Consider the following 22,811-nt stretch of genomic DNA (forward strand, 5'->3'; position numbering starts at 1 on the left):
ATGCTCCATGATGTATTGTCATCCTTGCCTCTGCCAACCACAGAAAAAATCCAAACCAAACAGGTTTTTATATTCCTCTTCTACTTAATTACAAAACTGGAATGGAAAGGAATAAAGAAAAAGTGTCCCAGGCAACCTTAATGCACATACCTTTGTGTCATCCGTTCTCAGTATGAGAAGGGTTATTTCTCCATGGCTCTCTTCAGCAGCTTCAGACAACATCAATTCTGACTGGAGTAAGGGCAACAGAACAGCAGAAAAAAGCAGTTAAAAGAGTTAAATGGCTCACCTGTTCTATTGTGAAAAGTTTATTCTGCTTTACACATAGTAATAGGACCCTCCTACAGGTGGTCCAGTAGCATTAATTGACACTAGCATATAAAAAACATGGTTTAAAGGAGGAATAAGTGGTAATACTGCAATTCCCAACTGCTGGGGCATGTCTCACTGCTCTGAACATGCCTTAAACCCAGAGGAGTCAACTTCCCAGCACCCATCCCACTACCATGAAAGGCACAGCTGGATGTTTCCATGTTTGATTGTTCTTAGAAGCCAAAGCACTGGAGAACATACCACTGTGACACCTGCACAAAGCAGGATGGAGTTTGTTTGATCGGTACTAGAGCATGAGCTTAGTCTTCTGAAGTCTTGTGCTTGCTGAGAACTGTTTGAGGGGGCAGAATTTGAACCTCGGTGAGGTACAATGCATCTTACCCAAGGTACAAAGCACCTTTCCCAAGCAAAGATCTGGCTGCAGAAGCATTTTAAAACATGGCTATGCAGGATAAGGCCCATTTATAACTGGTGTATATTACAAACTATCATGACACTATATTATACTATATACTATAAATACATCTCAGGCAAGAGTTGTTAAAATATGCCAGTAAGGAAGGGGAGGGGAAAAAAAAAGTATTTTTAGCCATCATGATTATATATATAGTAGAAGGCCTGTGAAAAGTGTGAACTTGGTAGAGGAACTTTAAGAATTAAGCTGATTTAATGAGCCATTAGTGGATGCTGGTAATACTGGTATTTCCCCTTGGTTTTCTAGGTAGTGGTGGAAACAGGACAAGGAAGAGCCATTTGCCACGTATTAGAATCTTCTGGTTTTTGCTCCATGAGACGTGGAACAAATTCTTTTTTTCTGGTACTATTTTCCTTCTGTGCAAGTTACCTCACACAGAACCACAGAACGGTTTGGGTTGTAAGGGACATCAAAGATCATGCAGTTCCAACCCCCCTGCCATGGGCATGCGACTGTTCATTTGTTCAGCGTTCTCTATCTGTAAAATCTGAAACGGTGTAAGAATTTCACGGCAGCTGTTCCTGCTGGAAGAATATACTTGCTGATGAAGAAAGAGCAAGTCTCTGCCTGCATTTCTGAAACCTCCCTTTGCAATGGCTACCAGCGTGCCATCTTACTTCACTGACTCTCCAAACTGAAACCCAGCCGTGTGGGTGTGCGTTTTGGGTCACCCAAGCAGTTTGAACCCCTCCGATTCCAGCCAGGCTGCAATATGCAGGTGACTGCAGAGGTCCTCGCACACTCAGGGGCGCAAGCTAAAACCCACACCCCCAAAACGCCATGTGGTCACAGCTCTGGGTGTCCGTTGGGACTACAAACAGAAAGCACCGCACGACCGCGCTTAGGACAGAGGCTGACAACAGCGATGGCGGCGGCGCGCAGTAGACAAGCGACGTGGGAGTAGGCTGCGGTTACAGCAGAGACCGCAGCCGGGGAAGAGGCCGGATCCGCGAGCTACCGGGAGCACCCGGCACCGCAACCGCCGACACCCTCCACCGGCTGCCGGGACCCGGCGCGCGTGCGCGCCTGAGTGGGCGGTGCGCGAGGAGGCCTCCAGCCTTCCCGGCGTGCCCCGCGCTCACCATAGAGTGGAGGAGTGGCTCAGCCGCTCTCTTGCTCTTTTCCAGCGCCGCGCCGCGCAGCGCACCGTACCCTACCGTGTGTGGGAGGCGGCGCGGCCGCGGCGACATGGCGGGCGTGGGGCAGGCGGGTAGTGCCGCCGCCGAGGCGGAGCAGCACCTCAACGGCGAGCTGCCGCCGGAGCCTGAGGACAAGGACGGCGCGGAGGGCGGCGCGGCAGGGCTGGGCGCGGAGGATGGTGCCAAGAAGAAGCGCAAGAAGAAAAAGAAGGGCAAAGCGGGCCCCGCGGGTAGGGGCCGGGTCGGGTCGCGCCGGGACTCTCCGCTGACAGGGCTGTTGGGCGGCCTGAGGGGGTTGCAAGCCGGCAGAAGGGGCTTTGCACGCGGCAGCGGGTGGCTGTAGGTGGCCAGAAGGTCCTGCCGTGCAGGGCACGGGTGGCGTGATGGGCGCCGCCGTCTCGGCCCGCGGCGGCTGTGTTGGCTGAGGGGGATCCCTGGGCGAGGAGGGGGCTGGCGGGGCCGGGAGGATGCTGCAGCCGTTGCTGCTGCCGTTCAGCACCGGGGGAGCTGGGGTGAGGGAAGTCCTACCTGCTCCTGTGCACGCAGGAGAAGCAACTCCTTGTCTTCTCACCTCCTATGCCCTGAGGGGGAGAAGGGCGTAAGGCGGCTGCTGTAAAAGTCATCACGCGTGATGGAGTCTTGGTACTCCTCCCTGCTTCTCTTGAGAGGGCTGGAGCAAGTCTGGGCAACTAGTGTAGAGGAACTACGGTTTGGGTTTGTTTTAGCATGCTAGCAGTTTGTGATGATCGTGCTGTGCTTTTATAATTATCTACTTCACGCCCATATTATCTCACAAGAGCACGCGGCTGCGATGGCAGAAGGAGTTTGTTATCCAGGCAGGAAAAAAAAGTAATTGGAAGCGTCTGGGTAATGTCTGAGTAATGCACAAGTTTCAGTAACAGTACCTGTCACTGTAATGCACTACAATCTTAGACATTGGATCTGCTTTAGAAATGAAAAAAAAAGTGCCATATGCTCAGGTCTCTATAGAATGACTGCAGCATAATAGTTTATAAGTTTTGGGGGTATTGTTTACTAATACGGAGCTATCCTTTTGCTGTAAGTCATACTTTAATTTTACAGGACAAGAAACAGATAAAGAAGTGGAAGGTGCACTTAATGACATAGCAAAACAGTTGGATAAGCAAGCACTGGAGGAGAAAGAAAAAGATGATGATGATGAAGGCAAGTGCATCTTTTCCCTTGACATTTCCAGTTTCAGCTTCTTCCTAGACTTCTACTTAAACCTTTCACAGATGCCTTTTTTATTTTCTTCCCTCATGGGAGAGGCAAGATGCAACTGTATATACTTGTCACTGTTTTGGCAACAGTTTAGCTGTCACACATGCATATGCGTGAAAAATAGTAGGTATAAAAGCTTTGTTAAATCTTGTTTTCAAGGATCTTCCGACTGAAGGGAATGTTTAGTTACCTTTAGTTTAAGGTAAAGTAAGCTATAAATCACCTTCACTCGGGTTACCATGGTCAGTATCAATTTATGGTCCAAATTACATCTCTTATTCTTGGCTTTGAACAAAATATACACTGAAAGCTTTAATGGAAAATTTCAGTTAATAGAAGGTCTTAGAATCTTAACCTGTGACTTAAAACCTGTTCATCCATAGTCCTAATTTTTCATTAAAACTGAACTGGGGAGAGATTAATACATAAGCAAGGCATACACCTTGTATGTTGCTTTTGCTGTGCAGCTGGCGTTCTAAGCGGGTGCTTTGGAAGTGCCCAGTATTGTAGTACAGGCTGGATACATCTTTTCAGTAGGAATATCAGATTAAGATTCTGTATTTGCTTTGTTTTGATAGACGGTCCTCAATAGGAATGGACACTTAAGAAAATACATTTATTGTTAGTAATTTAGTTTGCTTCTTGTGAATTAGCATTTAAAGTTGGCTGAGCACCCTAAAGTGTTTCTTATTGTTCTGCTAAGAAGTCTTCTTAGTTGACTATTGCTGGAACTAGTAATTCCAGAATTTAATGAATGAGATGTAGAATTAAAAAACAAAACAAAACCAAGAAAAAAACCCAACCAACCAAATTGTGGTGGGATTGATTTATATATGGCATCCAGTTTTATGCAGTTACTTTTACTAGAAGTATATTCTGATGCTTCATTTGTTTTGTGGTATATTTCAGGTTATGGAGTTCAAATGTAATTTATACAACGTGTGCTTTGCCATCACTGCAGCTGGAGCAATAGGTATTGAAGAGGATAGTGAAAACTTTATACCATGAAAAGAGTTCTTTGAAGTAATCAGAACAGTTATAGTTCCATCTCAGGAGAAATAACATTGTTAGTCACAGATCAAGTTGTGTGCTCTTTTAACCTTTTTACAGTATTATCAATTACTATTACAGTATTAGAAAGTAGAGAAAAAAAATGTGGTGCTATGGCTGAAATGATAATCTTGCTTATTTTCCACACATTGGACTTGGATATGTTCTTAGAAAAACAGTGATATTTTTGCAGCTCCATAAAAATTGCTGGAAGTTGTTTTTTTTTTTTTTATGCAACTGTCTATTCTTGCCTGTATTGGTTCTTGCCACTTGCCATCTTAATTGTGTAGTTTCAGATGTGTTGCTTGAGATATGGTTCTGCATTAGATTAAAACAATAAAATACCTACACCTCCGCACATCCCCCCCTTTATTTTTTCCTTGTTAAGCCTATAACTGAGTGGTTTCAGAGGTGAGATTGTGTATACCTTTTGAAATCTGGGAGAGATTAGGAAGGACTTTTCAGATTTCCATTGCAGTGTTAAAGCATGCTGATAGATAGCTTAATATCAGGTAAAAATGTTAAGTTATTAAACAGCTATATCAAAATGGCATAAGGTTGGGCTTCAGTTTTGCAAAGATCTGAAATTGCTGTTCTGGTGCATATTTTTTTCATTAACAGCTAAATAACCTGAAGACAAACAGGGTATTGCTAAGATGCAGTAGTTTTGTTTCTGGCAGCACAGTTAGTCTGCAGCAGTCTTCAAGGACATGAAAGTGTAGGCCTGGCTAGTTTGGCTTGCGATTGGCAGATTCATGTGCAGTGGTGTATGAAAAATCCATGATAAGCAAATAGTAACAGCAATAATATTTAAGAAATGCTATACCTCTTTTTGTGTGTGTGTGTGTTTAGGCCTAGTGTTAAGGAAAAAAAAAGGCAAAATATGACTTGGTGAATGAACTGGAGTTACTTCTAACTCATTTCTTGATGATTGTTTGAGCACAGTTGAAGGTCAAGAGAAATGTGGCAAAATTACCACATTTTAAAGAATTTTATATGCATTGCCAAGAATTTTTGGCTGCCTGTGGAATATGGATTGATGGAGGGTCTGTTAGGCTGGACTATGTTGCAGTTACAAAGTACTTGTGATTATTTTTATTATTTTTTTTTTACAATGTTTTAAATAAAGATGCTCAATGTCAAAATGAGCTGTGCTGGGGCAGTGGTGAGACATTACTGAAATTTGCCCCAGCTGCAGGGTTACAGCATTCACCACGGCATAAAAATATAGATGACACTGACCATCATGGGAGGTTTAAAATCTAGTGACTGGAACAGCTGGTCAGTGTTATGGTTAGGTTTTGGTTTTATACAAATGAGGAAATACAAGTGTCTGTATAAATTCATTCAAAACGGTAATGCTTTGACTGGATTCGAAAAGTTCTTTCAGTATTACTTTTTGCTTCAGATAAAAATTAATGTTGTGAGTGTAGTTGACTGGTATTTATCCATTTTGAAATTAACTTGTGTTTAGGTCCAGAAGGTTTAGTTAAATGGTATCACATTAGATAAATACTTCATTGTTTATAAAGCATTAGATGTAGCCAAATATGAAATCCACAGTGTTATTGTTAACTCTCAAATATGAGTGTTAACAATGGTGTGGATTTGTATGTAACATGGTGTGGATGATTCTTGCTGTGTTCTGTGAACGCTTCTGCTGGTGCCTTCCACCTGCAGTGTTTTTGCTCAGTGCTGGTTGTGACTTTCCCTGTTATCTCCAGATAAAACTTATCCTGACCTAAGTGCTGTCATCTTTACTTGTTTGGGTTTTTTATCTTTCCAGATACATTATCTTTCCAGATAGCTAAAGCATCAGAAGATGGGTTTGAAGCAGTAGTTCCTAGCTTTTTGCTAGCTGTTGTCTAACAGTTCTTGCTCACACCCTTCTCCTCCAACCTCAGACATCTTGTTGAATGGAGAAGAGAAGAATTTGAAGTAGGACTTTCTGAAAACTCTTCCCTGAGCTGCTTTTTTTTTTTTTTTTTTTTTTCCTATTTGGTGGTATGTTTAAGTCATCAGCTTTAGTACTTTCTGTTTGGTATAGGAACTGAAAATGCTAATGGCTTGGTGGCACCTCTGTCCGTTGTCTTTTACTCCATTAAATTCTGCTGTGAAGGTGTTTCCAAATAGTCCAGATGGTTTTGTGTTTCATTCAGAATTCTTTGGTTCTTTAAGGTTATTTTATGTTTACTTGAGAACTTTCTTTCCTGTAGATGGAGATGGTGAAGGAGATGGAGCAACAGGGAAAAAGAAGAAGAAGAAGAAAAAGAAGAAAGGACGTAGGTATCACGCACAAAATAAAGACAGACTGCATGAATATTTGGTATAAGCATGTGTAAGTGCTGTTCTTGGCAGTTGAAACAAATTCTGGGGTGCAGTTTGGGTTTGTAGGTTATGTCTGGCTGAGTTCTCTTCTTACTCATATGCCTGAATGCCACCTTGAGCGTTGGCCAAATAAAAGTTAAACAAGGGTATCGTGATACGATGTTGTCTTCGTAGAAGCCCAGATTCTAGGAAGGGGATCTTAAATAACTTGTGTGGTTTTAACTTTTATGTTTGAAAAAAGGTACTAGTATTTTTCAGTGTACCATGTGTAAAACTTTCTTAAATTATACTCAACAGCTAAGGTGCAGACAGATCCACCTTCTATTCCAATATGTGATCTATTTCCCAGCAACGTATTCCCAAAGGGAGAAGAATGTGAATACCCATCAACACAAGATGGGTGAGTGTTTTAAGCTTAAAAAATAAATGCTGTCATCTGGATGTGCTGAATTGTGAAACTGTTAATATACAACTAAATGGACAAAGTGAGTTACGTGCTTTTTTTTCCTTTCTTTTTAAATAATTTTTCAACTGGATTGTTTAAGAGCTTAATGAATAGAAGTCTTCAGGCCAGAAATGTTCCCCCTTCTGTATCCTTTTAATTAAAGTATGGCCTGCATGAGCAGAATTGCCATGAAGCAGGGGATCATGAGACTCAGGGGACCAACAGGATTTCAATAGACAGTTTGTAAGGAAAATATAGTCTGAATTAAAACTGAGAGGTTTAAAATTTAGGGAGATGAGACACTGTTATGCAGCAGTTTTAGGGGCATGTAGGTGTCAACTTCTTGTTATTTTTATCAGCATTTCGGTAGAGACATGTCCGTCTTGAGCTGATAGTTAAATTTAAAAGCTTAAGTGGTATATTCTGCACATTGCTTCTCTCTATTTGTATGAATCTATAGTTACTATAACCTAAACTGCTTTTTATAATTCATACTGATGTGGGAATAATGTGCAATTTTAGTAAACTAGCAACAGCTCCTAGTGATTTACTGGCTCAGAGATTTGCATCCTTATGTTTTCATGGGGTACTAGTATTTCCTTATGCTTTGTTAGGAATTGGGGTATACCAGCTTGACTGAGTTTCTGGATTTTTATTCCAACATGAAGATTTGTTGAATGTCATGCTTGGCAGGGAACCCACCAGGACATGGAATTACCTTGAATTTCATGAAAATCTAAATGAAAAAACCCGAAGTATTACTGAAAACTTCTCAGGAAATTTTGAATCTGAACTCTGAAAACATAGTATAAACCAAAAGGAGTAGTTGGACTAGATAAATATTTACATTTCTAAAAGCACTGTTTAGTTTTGTCATGTTTTTTCCAGAACCAAATTGCTTCAAAACATTTATTGGTTGATGAAAGTCAATGCCTGTTTGTCATAGTGTAAGCAACATAGTTAAGAGTCTAATATGTCCTATAAATTTTATTCAGATATTCACAGATAGTGCAGTTTCAGCTTTATGGGATTCAAATTTGGGGTTTAGGCAGCCTTTTTTTTAATTACCTCAGTTTGATCACAAGGTGTGCTTGTATTTATAAACGACTGCTTTGTTTGTATGTGCAGTATTAGCATGCTAATGAAGGATTTTCACAGGGTAGTCCTCACAGGCTGATCCAGAAGTGATTCTTTTATTAAGGCTTAAGTGTTCATGTGTGCATACGCCATGGTCACAGGGATGTGATTTAAGCAATCCAGGAAATTAGATTATACACGTTTTAAGCATGCACATAGTTTATTAACAAATAACACACTATTTTTACATCTATTGTGTATCCAGCTATTGAAGTTTAAATGTCTTCCTCTAGGTTTGCTACTATTCATTTGAAAAGGAAAAAAAAGAAAACAGAAAAACAAACAAAGAAGAGGGGGGTGGAGGGTTAGAAACAACCAACCAACCAATCCACCTCTTCTAGTAGGACTGAAGTGGGACACCTTTTCTGTGCGAAGAGTTTTCTGGCATGGAAGAATGTACTCTAAGGAACCTGAAATAGTTTCTTTATATAATTTGCTTAAGCAAATATATGCCTGGTTTTCTTCCTAATTTAAATATTTAAATCTTACGATGCTACTTTAGCATTTCCTAGCATAAGTAGCTACTTAAATTAGTAGCTGATCTGAATGCCAGGATACTTCCTATTCCGAATAATAGTTTCATTTGACGTATCGGTGAAGTGTTTTTGTGCTGCTGCTTATGTATGCTGAGGTCAGTAGGGTTTTGTCTTTATTTTGTTTTTAAAGAGTTTTCTTCTATTCTTAACTCTTGATGTCACATGCTTTCTAACGTTGGCTGTTATCAACGTAAAATTGTGTATTTTGTGCAGGAAGTTGAATTTGAAGTGGGAATAATTCCATTTTCAGGGCAAAAAATAGCAGAGAATCAATTCTTTGATAAAAACCAGACTAACAGGTTTGGTATTTTTATATCTCAATTATTTGGTTTTTTGGAAGGCTTGCATTTTTTGTTGAAGACACTTGAATTTGAGATGATGTGATGAGAAGGGTGGAGAAGCTATAGGCAATATTTTGTGATATGCCGATTTAGTTAAAGTGGGATTAAGGAATTCTTGTCACTGCCTGCTTGTTTCTGCCCATGTGCTGTTATCTGATTTATATCTGAAATAATCTGGGGATTTGTTTTCTGGAATTCTTGTGTTTGATCACTAAAATCTGGTTTACAGCACAATCCTAAAAAGGTTTGTTCTAATGAAAACTGGGGGCTGTGGACTGGACTGAAAAGATGGGAATAAATGGCTTGGAGGAAGACATGAACTTCTTAAGCTGGTATGTGGTAGCCAGCATATTAGTTAAAATATATCCTTGGGAAGGCTTGTTAGCTCTTGCACCTGTGCGAGGACATGATGTTTGGTGAGACATTTATCTCATCTATTGTTTTCTTTCACGTCCTGCAGTGCTTAGGCCTCAGCAGGAGTTTTCGTCGCCTCCTTTCGTGAGCACCAGGGTGGCAGTGGTGCTGCTTTGGCAGCAAAGTGCTTTGGGTCTGATGCAGTATTTTTAAGTGTAGAGGTTATTTTGTCCCCCAGTTGTCTTGCATGGAGTGACTATATGCTGAAATACAGAAGTATAGAGTGAGGATGGCTTCCTGCCAGTTTGCTGGAGTTCGCACTTAAGACTGTGACTGATGGCAGAGCAGCTGCCCAGACTCTGTCAGCAGCTCTTGTTACCAGAGGGTGTTCCTTGCTGGAATCCAGAACAGTCTGAAAGGATCCTCGAGTCTCTTCCCCCGCTGTTTCTCTGCAGTACACCTTTTCCATCTTCTTGTGCCATGACTGCTGTGCTGGCAGTAATCCAGTTTCCAAGTGCAGGAAAACACTCAGGTATTGTAACCTGCTATTTTTTTGGTTGAATTTTCCAGTGTTAAGGCATATTCTAAGAGTAGCATGTGTGATGCTTGCTATTGGAGCAAGAAAACTGCTCTGGAAAGTAAGTGTGGGATTTCTCCTTTGCACTGGTGTTGCTTTATCTAAAAAGAAGCCGGAAGTTCAAGGGAAACAAGCAAAAGGGTCTCAAGACATTTGGTTCCTCTGGTCATCCTGAGAAAAAAATTTATAGAATAGCCTGTTATCCTCCTTTGTCTTTTCAGATCTGCTTTAGGGTTGCAGGCCTCTATTTAAATACTTCAAAATGCAGCAGAATTGCAGGGCATAGTCTCTTGGCTCACTCATACCTGGTTTTGGCTGTGAAGGAAACTCTTTGAGTTGAGCCAAATTATGTATCTATGAAACAGGTAAGTAGCTCACCTGTGGATTTGAAAAAGTAATCCTTTAACTCTGCATTCTCAGTTGTTTGCTTAGAATCAGCTCACATAAAGGTGAAAATTTCTGAATGTGCAGACTTTAGCATAGTTCATCATCTTTGGTCCATCTTGTCCATCATCCCTTTCCTTTTATGATCCGCCTGCCAGGATGTACAGCCATGTATTGTTCTTAGTAGTATTTGTCCTGCAGAGCATGTGTGGCGTTCTAAGTGTTGGGTTTTTTTCCATTGTTACGGGGCTTCAGCTTCACCATTTAAAGGGTATCTCTAAGAGTAGTCTTTTAAGTTCTGACAGTTGCTGGAGTGCTTGAATTAGTTTTTTGTTTGTTTTCTTGGAACCTTAGTTGTATGGGTTCTTGCACAGTAATAAGAAAAGGAAAATATACTCAAACCTGGTGTTGTATTCAGTGTTGTATCTTCCAAGGAACCAAAATGAGTGATACCGTCCTGGAACAAATGTTAATTCACCATCCAGCAAATTTAGAAAGTAACTTCCTGGCATGTCATAGTTACTATCCACTGAGTTAGCTGTTATTACTTAAATAACTCTGAGGACGAGTCAAAGTAATACTAGAACTGTGAGATCTTAAATTGTAAAGGAGCTTGTTGTGTCTCGTGTCAGTGACAATTTCTGGGCCAAGCAGCTACTCTGCAGTGCTGAGGTTCTTCTCCATACAGGAGGAGCACTGTCTGTATGAGTAAGACTGTGCAAAAACATACGTCTTTTTGCATGAGCAGAGCATGTTGCAGTGATTTGCTGTGCTAAACTAAAGGTAGCATTGCAGGCACTGAAAAGTATGCTGCTTCTCTGGGCTTTTGGGAGGGTTGGGAGGTAAGACTTTTGAAAACATAAAGGGAATAATATAGTTCATGGTCTAATCGAGTTTAATTTCTATGTATACATGATTTATTTTTCTGCAGTGTTTTTCACAGGTCTCAGTCTGTGGTAGATTATTTTTTCCCTTCTTTTACAGGCTTTCCTTATTCTGAAAGTTTTCTAAATAAGGATCTTTTCTGTTGCACAGGGGGATGTAGACCTGACTGGTTAATAAGCACTGCAGGCTTTAGACAGAAGTTGTAATGACTACTGTGATTACGGTAACTTTTCATGACACATTTTTATTTTGAAGGCGAACTGCTGCTTGGAGAATAACTAGTGAAGAAAAGAAAGCTCTAGACCAAGCCAGCGAGGAAATCTGGAATGATTTTCGGGAGGCTGCGGAGGCACACAGACAAGTGAGGAAATATGTTATGAGCTGGATAAAACCTGGAATGACAATGATAGAAATCTGGTGAGGACGCAGATCTTCTCAAAGACCTCTGCTGTAGATTTTGCTTCGTTTCCAGAGGGGGAGGGGTTTGGTGTCAATTTTGTGTGCTTAATTCATTGTGTCACAAGTGTTGGATATTTCTGTCTGAAACACCCAACCAGTATCACCAATAATTTCCTTAAAGTTTCCTCTTACAACATATTCTTAGCTTTACAGGGCCTGGGATCATACTGAATTTCAAACTAAGCTTTTAGTTATGCACACTCATTTTGAGCATATGCTTGATCTGTAATGCTCAGTGCCTTGGCTACTCTTGCACACTCTGCAGTCCTTAGAGAAGTAGCAATAGCACTAGTAAACATCCTGGCTCGTGACAGAATTGTCAGGACAGTGCTCTGTGGATGAGTGATGCAGGTGGAGTCTGTCCCTAGGGGTGGGCAAAGAGACATAAAAATGGTATGGCTGTGTACTCCGTCTGGGACGGGAAGATTTTGTCTATATTTAGTCTTCACTAACTGATGTTTCTGGAGAAATGCAATGTTTCTTTGTGTTATCTTCAGTTAATGAGAAATAGCTGAGCAAATGGATTAAAATAAACATGAGTTAAGGTAAAGCTTAAAGAAATAATTAACCTGGGCTGATTCTCTTGATTCTTCCAACTATTCTTTAACATCCTTTAGTTTGTCTAGAGTAAATGTCTACTGTCCAAGTACTGCACTGGTCCAGGACAGTTTCGCTTCCAAAATCAGGTGTTTTCAGCCTGATATCACTGAGGCCTGTGCAGACTAGATTTAGGATCGTAAGAGAGCTGATTCCCAAGGTAGCTGTGTGAGGATAATGGAAAGAAGTAATATACCGTCAGGGAAAGCGGAAGAAAGACAGCTGCCTTAATAATCACTAGTCTAGCTGAAACAAGCCTGTCATACTGAATTATACAGTTTGACTGTTACAGTTATAAGCAATAATTTTCTCAAAACATGACTTTGCTTTGTAAAGTATCTCAGGCTATGGATACTTGCCTATTAAAATACATTCTCTTCTTATCCCAGATTGCTCTGAGTCAACAGCTTTTTTAAATAAAACCAGAGTGTGGTGAACTAATGTGAGCTGCAGTTTACAGCATTCACTGCCACTATGGGAGTGCGCACCAGTGGGCATGGATCTGTAGCTTGCCAGTAGCTAACAGCTTGAGAGTAGACAAAAATCAAGAGCAAAACCTAATCTGATAAGGTTTTATTTTATCATGGTTATCACTTGAATTAAAAACAAACAGAAATGTAAAACAAAAAAAATTACTGTCCTCCTTTAATTGAATTTTTTTTAATGGAGAGAGGCGTATACTATTGCCTTTCCTCCTCCCTTAAATCCCTGTAATTGTAAAGAATTCATTTAATTTCCCTAAACTTCAGTTGTATAACCTCTGCTGCTCAGGAAGAATGGATTAAATGTAGCTTGTAGAGGATGGATATTTTAAATTTAGAGTAAAAACACTGAAGTACTTAGTGTTGCTCAAGAAGGGGTAGAAGAAACAGCACAAAGAACTGAAGATTGTTGTGTTGTATTTATCTCCTAAAGTCTAGGTCTCCTCTTAGTTACCATACAAGTAGTTTAAGATTTCACATTAAAACATTCGCTTGCGTATTTTTCTGAGGGTTTGTTCTTGCATTGATTTATGTGACATCATCGTAAGAAATATTAATTCAACTGTTCTTCTTTTTTTTTCCTTCTCCCTCTCCTGCCTTTTAGTGAAAAACTAGAAGACTGCTCACGTAAGCTGATAAAGGAAAATGGTTTAAATGCAGGGCTTGCATTTCCTACTGGATGCTCTCTGAATAATTGCGCTGCCCACTACACTCCCAATGCTGGCGACCCAACAGTCCTGCAGTATGATGATATTTGCAAAATAGATTTTGGAACACATATTAGCGGTTAGTTTTCATTTATGAATTAAAACTATGAGAATATTCTTCAGCGCAAAGGCTGTGACACTAATTAACTTCTGCTTGTTTCAGGTCGTATTATTGACTGTGCCTTTACAGTCACATTCAATCCAAAATATGACAGACTATTAGAAGCTGTAAAGGATGCCACAAATACTGGAATAAAGGTATGAGCATTATGGAACTCATTTACCAAGTCTTTTACAGTAAACTCTGCATTTATATTTATATTTGCACTTCATTTTCAGTGTGCTGGAATAGATGTACGCCTCTGTGATGTGGGGGAGGCCATACAAGAAGTTATGGAGTCTTATGAGGTTGAAATTGATGGCAAAACATACCAAGGCAAGTTCTTTTCTGTATATATGGATAGTTGTTCTTAGAGTATGTGTATATGTACAAATTGGAAAGACCTCTATAGAAGTAGAGTATGTGTCTTGCATAAATACATGTTTCTGGTGGGCTTTAAGTATTCCTCTGAAATATTCTTGGCTTATCCTTCCAAGTATTTTATATTCAACAATAAGATGATGGCTAAACAACTGTTTTAAAATGTACAAATAATCTGATACCTGCTGCTTGGTTTTATTAATGAACTTTTTGCTACTGTTGGAGTTGCTAGTCCTAAATAACGAGGTTTTGATACAGCATACAAAACTAATTTGTGTCTTGGCTGGAATTTGTACAAGATGCATGGATAGTTTTGTGTTTAGCTCCTCTGCAGTATAATGAGTCACTAGTGTACATTCAGTATGGGCTAACAAACCAAATTGCCTTGAAAGTTTAAGCATTTGTTAGGAAATTTCCAGTAATATTGATGTTTTCTTCAAAAGTGAAACCGATTAGGAATTTGAATGGACACTCAATTGGGCCATATAGGATACATGCCGGAAAAACGGTGCCCATTGTGAAAGGAGGAGAAGCCACAAGAATGGAGGTAAATGGAGTTCTTAAATCTTTAAATTTCCCCAGCTGTCACTGAATATTTACTGTGCACTCCTTTAATGTGTAGTATTCGTGATCCTAGTGGATAATAGCAGCAGAGGAAAAACTTTGCTGTACTTTAGTGTTCTTTTTAGAGGAGTGATCACTCTTACTGTGAGTAGCTTCTCCATTTAGCCCTGGAGTACTTTGGTATCTAGAGCTTTCTAAAATTGAAGCATTGGAAGTCTGCTATTTAAAAAACAAACCACCAAACAACAAATAAACTGTTGAAATTAAAATGGCCTTAGTGATGCTTAAACTCTTGCATATTTATTTCACAGTGTGTATACGTTTCTTAAATGCAGCATTGGACTGTTGCACTTTGGAACAGGGAAAAGGACAGGAACTCAGATTTTGGGGTAGCCTTGAGGGACATTTTTCCTGAAAGGTGTTTCAACTTGCCAGTTATTCACACTTTCCTTGTTTGGTCACTCTGTAATTAAAATAACCCAACAACCAAACACCACCACCACCACCACCTGCTCCCCAAACCCAAAACAATCTTCTCTTGCTCAGGTAATTCTTGAAGTATCTCTGTAGTGTAGTAGCTTTGGATGACTTTTTGCAAGTACAATTAGATGTAATATCTATCTTGAAAAGCTTCCAGTGCAATTTTTCTTTGCAGATACAAGATAATTAAGCATATTTGTAGTTAACGATAATTAAGCATATTTGTAGTTAACGTGAGAGGCTAGGTGAAAGATGTTGGGGATAGCATTTTGGAGCAGGGGAAGAGAAATCACTGTACATGATGTGACAAACTGCCAATCGGAGTGTTAAAATATGTAACGTGAGATTTAGCCACCATTTTGCTGTAAGCTTGTGTTCTAACAAGATAAGAAGGCCAATTTAAAAGATTGGTAATGAGATAAGATGCTTTTAATTTCCTTTTGAGCCTGATCACTGATCAGCAGTAAGCCTATCAGAGTAACTTAGACTTGTAAGAGCTGAATAGGGATAGGTGTGGTCTGGACAGGACTGTTTCTTGAGGTAGGCTTATTCTCATCACCCAGAACTTGATCATAATTGTTGGTCACCTTAATGATGTGAGCAAAAAGACAAAAGTTTTCATCATCCTCTTACCCATAGGAGTGTGCAGTGGGATTAAGGAGTATTGGAAGGTAGAAAAAGCTTGTGTGCCCCTCTTGTTTCAGCTTAGTGAATGGTTAGGTCTTGTGTATCATCCATCATCAGTATACTAGTACAAAAGTTGTGTTCTCTAAGCAAATCATATTTAAAGATTTCAGAGCTTTGATTTTGTTTTGATTGAATATCCAGACACTGGGGAGAAGAACTTGTTTATTTCCTTCAGCTTCTGTAGGTTACTTGGGACATGATCCTGCATCATTAAAGACATTGAGGTTTGCCAGTGAAGAACATGGAGCATAGCCAAGCTCTTACTGTGCTGTGCTAATTATAGTATCAAACTGCAATCCAGTGAGTGTTTTGTGACTGAGAGAAGTATAGTCTCTGATGATTCTTATTCTGAAAAAGTGGGTGTAAAGTGCAATTATTACTTTTTTTTTTGTGGCATTGGGGGGGTGGCGGCGGCTTTGCATTTTGTCTTTTTTAAATTAAATCGGCTGAATGTTCAGGGGAATCTTTAGGAGTTTTTTCTTGAGTTTGAAGCCAGCATTACTGCTTTTCACATGGCTTCTTCTTTTTGGGTTGTGACTTTCAAAATAGCTTAGTAAACTGAAAAATCCAGCTCCTGCTGCCTGTTCATGTTTGATGCTCTAAGTCCTTCTCACAGTCCTGCCATTAAGGTTATGTGAATACACTTAGCAGAAATGAGTTTATATAATGGCTTTTTGGCATGATCTTGGCTAGAATTTTGATAATGCCCTTGTAGATATACTCACCTTCATTTCTTGGAGAAATTAATCTTGTGGAGTGGAAGTGAGCAGGTTAAGGGTTTATGCTAGCAGCTGTAACCAGAAAATTCTTGCAGAAATTGGGCAGAAAGTTCTTCAGTGCCGTAAGTCTCTGTAATCAACATGTTTGCTGTGACTAAACTATACATTTCCTAGGACTTCTACGTGAATAGCAAAGGAAGGTTACTTCCAGTTAGCAAATACTTTGCAGCAGACTGTAGTTTCCTGGCTATGTTAGATGTATTGTGTTTAACAATGTTTTAACTGCAGTGCCTTTAAGAAACTGTGACTAGAAGTGTGATTATATGTATGTCTTGAAATGGATAAAGTGATACTAACATAAACAGCTGAGATTTGGAGGTGTCTGCAGCCTCACTGTGTGAGATCTCCATATTGAATTTTTCTCTACATTGGTTTGGTGATTGTTCATATTCACTGACTTATTCAGAAGCTGTTATACTGGTATTGTTGTATCAGAATGGCCCACTATTACTTATTTTCATACTGCAGTGCGTTACCTGTTGTTTTTTTTTTTCTCTCCTAGGAAGGTGAAGTATATGCTATAGAAACCTTTGGTAGCACAGGAAAAGGCATTGTTCATGATGATATGGAGTGTTCTCATTATATGAAGAACTTTGATGTTGGGCATGTGCCAATAAGGTTGGATTTTTTTGCTATATTCTACTAGAGTGACCACTCCCTTAGGGGTCAAATTTGATACAATGCAGGTTCTTCACTGATTAATAAGGCTGTCAGAGCACTCAAAGGGTGATGTTAGCAATGTTCTTACTATGAAATACAGAATCATAGAATGGTTTGGGTTGGAAAGGACCTTAAGATCATCTAGTTCCAGTTCTGCTGCCATGAGCACGGGTGCTTCATACTAGACCATGTTATCCAAGGCTCTCTCCAGCCTGGCCTTGAACACTGCCAGGGATGAAGGATTTACCACTTCTTTGGGCAGCCTCTTCCAGTGCCTCACCACCCTCACAGTAAAGAACTTCTTCCTTATATATCTAACCTGAACTTCCCCTGTTTTAGTTTGAACCCATTCCCCCTTGTCCTATCACTACAGTCCTCGATGAAAAGTCCCTCTCTGGCATCCTTATGAACCCCTTTGTGCTCTAACTGGAATAATTCCATATTGTTACAGATTTACAAAGAACCTGGAAATTACAAAAATATGTTATGCCCTCAGAAATGTAGATTGTTTTTAATAATCTTCCCATCATTGGTAATTTTTATGAATAATAATATATAGGTAATGTTTGTATATTAGTCTATATATTAAATGTATAGATTTTTAAATCAACATCTGTATCATGATTGTGTGCCACAACCTTTTGTCTTAGTGCTGGTCCCAGAATATGTCAGGCTATTCATGTCACCTGTTTTGTTCGTAAGGATTTTTTTTTTTTGTGGGTTTTAAGTTCTTGGTTTAGTGCATTGCTGCTTATGTTTGGAAATAAGTTTACTTCTTAGCAGATGTCTAAATTGCTGATCTTTATTACTATATATTGCAAGAAGCATAAATAAAAAGCTTAGTGAGTAGTTGACTTCAGCAGTAAACAGTGTTCTCAATCACAGGCTTATGCCTAAATCAGTTCAGATTAAGTGCTCTGTATCAGGAAGAATTCTGGTTTTCTTTATGAAATTAATAGTCCTTTTATTATGTAAGAGAATAATTCCTGTCACTACATTTAGTTTTGCTTGTGTAGCTAGGTGCAGATATGTTCACATTTACCTTCCCCTTTTTGTAATGGATGGCCAAGGTGTTTGGCAGCATTCAGGTTTGTTTTGAAGGGTATCTTTTTCAGGAGGAAAATGCACTTTCTTTTGTGAATGGAACACCTGATAGGTATATACAGATATCCCATGACTGGGCATTCTTAAAATACCTTGAAATCTAACCCTTTTCTTAATAGGTGTGTTCTGTTTCTGCAGAGAATGCTTACTGGTGATAGCTCTCCCTTCTCAAACGTGTTCTTCTCTTTTTTTTTTTTTTTCAGGCTTCCAAGAGCAAAACACTTGCTAAACGTTATCAATGAAAACTTTGGTACTCTTGCCTTCTGCCGCAGATGGCTTGACCGTCTGGGGGAGAGTAAATACCTAATGGCGTTGAAGAACCTGTGCGACTTGGGAATAGTGGATCCATATCCTCCCCTGTGTGACATCAAAGGCTCCTACACAGCACAGTTTGAGCATACTATACTGCTGCGCCCAACGTGCAAGGAGGTTGTCAGCAGAGGAGATGACTACTAACCTCAAAGCCACCTCAGCACCTTTATACTCTAGGCTTTGTTGGAACATACTATACCAGAATTAATTCGCAACATATTGTCTGTTTTAACAGTGGACTGATGTAATACTTTCCGTATTTGGAAAGGAAGGAATTTAATCAAAGGCAAGTCTTCTAATGTAACTAACCAAGGAAAAAGCTTTCAGGCCTTTAGAAATATTTCAAAAGTTACTTATTTTTTCTGTTCAGGGAAACATGTGCTATAAGGTTCAGTTTTTAGTTTGGAATGAGTTATACATTTTGTTTTGGACATTTATGAGAAAAGATGCTTTTCAAATATTTATATTACCATATTCCTACTTGAATGCTTTGAATGACTACACCTGATTTCTGCGCCCAAGTCCTCTATGATATTGCCTTTTAAACTTCCTGGAATACGTTTTGTAAAAAATAAAGACAAATTTTCAGATCTAAAAAAAATATATATACTTTTTAGAAGTCTGGTTATGATTCTGGTCAGGAGTCTGCTGGGAAACTGCTCTATTAAATATTTTACAAACTTGATTTGCCATGTCTTGTCTTGATACAGGACCTGTCTTACCCTAAGTATGAAACTTTGCCTTTCAGTGCTTGTTTAAACAGTTTGTCAGTGCTGGGATACAGGGCAAGAAGTTGTCAGCTCTTTGCTGAGCAGAATGTGGCAACATCAGTAGAGATGGGTGGTACGATCTGGTTTTGAATGTGCCAGTGTTCGGTTTAGACGTCATCTGTGTTAGAACATGTAAAACGTATTTGGTGGTCTCTGTTGCTGTTACCAGCAGCAGGCAGCTTTGGGCTGCTCAGTGTGAATATTTGTCTCTATCCCTACTTACTCTTTGCTGTTGATATGCCATGATATGCATGGAGTGAAATTTTCCTCCATGTGATTCCCATCTCCTTAAAGTTCACGTTCAACTGGACAAGTTGTGGGGACAAGGAAAACGTTATTTTGGAGTGTTAAGTTGTTCTGTAGGCAAACTAACCTGGAGTATCTGATGTGTTCTTGGTGTTAAAGGTCATTCATTATCTGCCTTCCTGTTGCAGTGAACCTGACTGTTGAATCTCATTTGTTAAAGGTAAATTGAATCCCATGGCTCTTCGGGCCTGTTTGCAGTATGGTTTCCTTTGCTGTATATCTACCTCATGACTTACATATTAACATTTTACATAGTTATTAGTAACAAAAATGACAGCTTCTTCAGTAGGACAGCAACAGTGCCTTAAATGTAACTGCTTAGGAAACGGAGACACTTCACCTGCTCCTCTATAGTGACGGCTTGTTTTTATTTATAGAGGAGTTCATATTAATTTGGAAATGTCAATTCTTGCCCTCTCTGTCTTTGCATAAAAGCTGCCTTTTTGTCATTTAAAACCCAGGTATGTGAGCCCCATATTTTAGAGGGGAGCAGTGTCATGTACTGCTTGCAGTTTTAAAATAAGAGACGGGTGGTTTTGTTCTTCTGATGGTAAGTATTGTTTAAAATAAGTACTGCTTAAACTTGTAGAAATGGCTGAAATGGGATACTGGAACGTATTTCTGTTGTTGTTTGGGAGTCTTGGCATCCCAGCAATGTATTTTCAGTAATGTATGCAGCTGTGTGGGTATGTGTGTCTTGGCTTCCAAACAAACAGTAGCTGGTGTATACACCTCTACATGGCAGAGTGAAAACTGGCACTTGAAGTGGATGTGTGGTGTAGACAGTTGCTGGGTACATCAGCTGCTGCTGTTTTTATTGATGCAAACAGGACTGTACTGCTGATGCACTTTTGGACTTGATAGGAACAGATTCTGGCAGAACGGATGCCTTCCCACTCATTGCTTGTTTTTGTAACAAGCCTGGTTGTGACAAGTTCTGCTAGAGACAAGTAACGAATACCTGCTTCCGTTCTTAGCCCCTCATCTGCTAATCCCAGACTTTTCTCTCTAAAGAGATGGTCATCTAGCAGCTCAGTAGTGCTTGATGCTGTTCCTACAGCTTAAGGCTTTTTAATCTTCACTGATAGGTTACTTCAAGAGCTATCAGTATTACAGATCAGTAGTTTATTTTCCTTTGTTTGTCATTTACTTGAACATAATGGGAGGATCCAGGCTGGCAGAGCTGCTTTGGACTATGCACTATTCTTTTAACTTCTTACTGACTGTTTACTAATTCCCCGTGGAAGTTGATAATCACACATAACAAGTTGCAGAGGAAATGCCTCAGAAAAATACTTGCAGAACATGATGTTTATTTGTTGTCATTAGATTCAGTTGGATTTGTTTGGATACAGCTTCCTGTGCTGCTTGCTGACTGTCCTGCAACTACACCTGTTAGTATAGAAGGCAAGCCCCACGTCTGCCTATGCATTGAAAAAATAAAAAATCCAGTTTGTCAGAGACTTTTGATCCAGATATTAAAATCTGTTGTCTTCAGATACCCAGAAGTTGGAGATATCTTGTTTCTTGACTGTGTGCAGCACCAGAAATGGTAAGTTTTTGTAGAGTATGTTTATTAGAGGTGCCAGAGAGCTCAGAACTGACTTTGCAGGGTTTTTTCTTCATGCAGACCTTGGGAGATGCCTGTTGTTTGAGAACAGAGAACAGACAGCTTGACCTTGTGTGATCTGTCCTTTAAATGAAGGTATGGCCAAAGATTTTCCTAACCAGGATACTAATTTTAGATTTGACACATTGCTTCTCTTGTTTTATTCGTGCACACTGTGCGGGCAGCAGGCACTGCCAGCTTGAAGTAGTCTTCACCAGTGGTCGAAAAGTTTCAAGCATGCCGTCCTCCACCTGTGTGAAACAAGCAGGTTTGGGCCAGAAAGCAAGCAAAGCGAATGTGGCTTTGTCTTAGTGTTTAGGTGACAGCCTCGCGCTGTTGACAAAAAAGCAGCTGCCTGCTGCAAAGGGTGAGCACTGGAACTGCCCTGGTGCTTTTTCTTGAAAGTGTGCCTCTTGGCTGAGCTGGGCCTGGGATCGCTCTGTGTTGTGGCCCATGTCAGATGGCTCTTACAGTATGGAACAGGGAAAATGGGGCTGGTGGGTACAAATAGCACCCATGAGGTGGGAGTCTTGCACGCAGGGACGGGTTTGGTTGTCTTCGTCTCTCAACACTCCTGCAGCTTGGGTACTTCATAGAAAACAAATCTGTTCAAACTGCAGGAGCCTTTCATCTAAAAGCCAGATTCTACTGATTTTACTTGAACTGAGGAGGTATCAATATTCAGAATCATTAAGTCTCCTATATATAAAAGTTACTTTTCTGCTTGTGTGTTGATGGTAGGTTTCCTTGGAGCTACGTGCCTAAGTTTTGGCTTAAAACTCAAGTGTGTCAGAATGGTTTGTGTTAGAAAGGGCCTTAAAGATCACTTACTTCCAACCCCCCTGCCATGGGCAGGGACACCTTCCTCTTAGACCAGGCTGCTCCAAGCCCTGTCCAACCTGCCCTTGAACATTGCCAGGGATGGGGCAGCCAGAGCTTATCTGGGCAACCTGTGCCAGTGTCTCACCACCCTCGTAGTGAAGAATATCTAATTTAACCCTACCCTCTTTCAGTTTAAAACCATTCTGCCTTGTCCTATCACTACATGCCCTTGAAAAAAGTCCCTCCCACCTTACAAGATCAGGGTTCTCACTTTCTAGTGGCAGATTGTATTAAAAATTGAAATAAACTTGGCACTAGGTAGCACCTGTAAAATGTACTCCATGGGTCATGCTCTTCTTCACACTGAAACATTTCAGACTCTTGAAATAATGAACCACTTCTAGCACCTGGCTACTTCAAAGTTGCTGTCAGCCACTTGGCTTGCAAGGGCACAGGTATTTTCAAGGTGAGTAGCTATGACTCCTTAAAGGTGGAAACAGGGGATCTAGGGAAGGAAGTAGTTACTGTTACAGTGAGAACTGCTGTTTCCTCCAGCTTCATTGTGTCATGTTGCCTTCAGTATATCAAAGGAATATCCATATTATGTAATGGTACAGCACCAGAGTAAAGGTGGGATCATGGAAACTTGTGATGTGTAAACATGACTGTAACTTGTTAGTTTCATTTTTACAGGTGCTCTTTGGAGAAAAGGAACTTTGCTAGGTTCCACTTATTTAATATGTGTATATTTATTTTCTACGGGAAG

The 22,811-nt window shown here is 40.0% G+C and overlaps 1 protein-coding gene across 1 annotated transcript; it reads left to right on the forward strand.

The window, feature by feature from the left end:
* The first annotated feature begins 1,958 nt into the window (after positions 1-1,958).
* METAP2 (methionyl aminopeptidase 2) lies at positions 1,959-19,223 on the forward strand. Its single transcript, XM_057424964.1, has 11 exons — positions 1,959-2,177; positions 3,031-3,132; positions 6,456-6,521; positions 6,865-6,967; positions 11,482-11,643; positions 13,369-13,550; positions 13,635-13,729; positions 13,811-13,907; positions 14,396-14,499; positions 16,965-17,080; positions 18,430-19,223. The coding sequence occupies exons 1-11, from the start codon at positions 1,997-1,999 to the stop codon at positions 18,680-18,682; spliced, it is 1,461 nt and encodes a 486-aa protein (XP_057280947.1). The 5' UTR covers positions 1,959-1,996; the 3' UTR covers positions 18,683-19,223.
* Positions 19,224-22,811: the final 3,588 nt, after the last annotated feature.

Source organism: Pezoporus wallicus, unplaced genomic scaffold (assembly GCF_028554395.1).
Source record: "Pezoporus wallicus isolate ANWC-B61680 ecotype Strahan unplaced genomic scaffold, APGP_CSIRO_Pwel_v1 scaffold_3294, whole genome shotgun sequence".
NCBI classification, from domain to species: Eukaryota; Metazoa; Chordata; class Aves; order Psittaciformes; family Psittacidae; genus Pezoporus; species Pezoporus wallicus.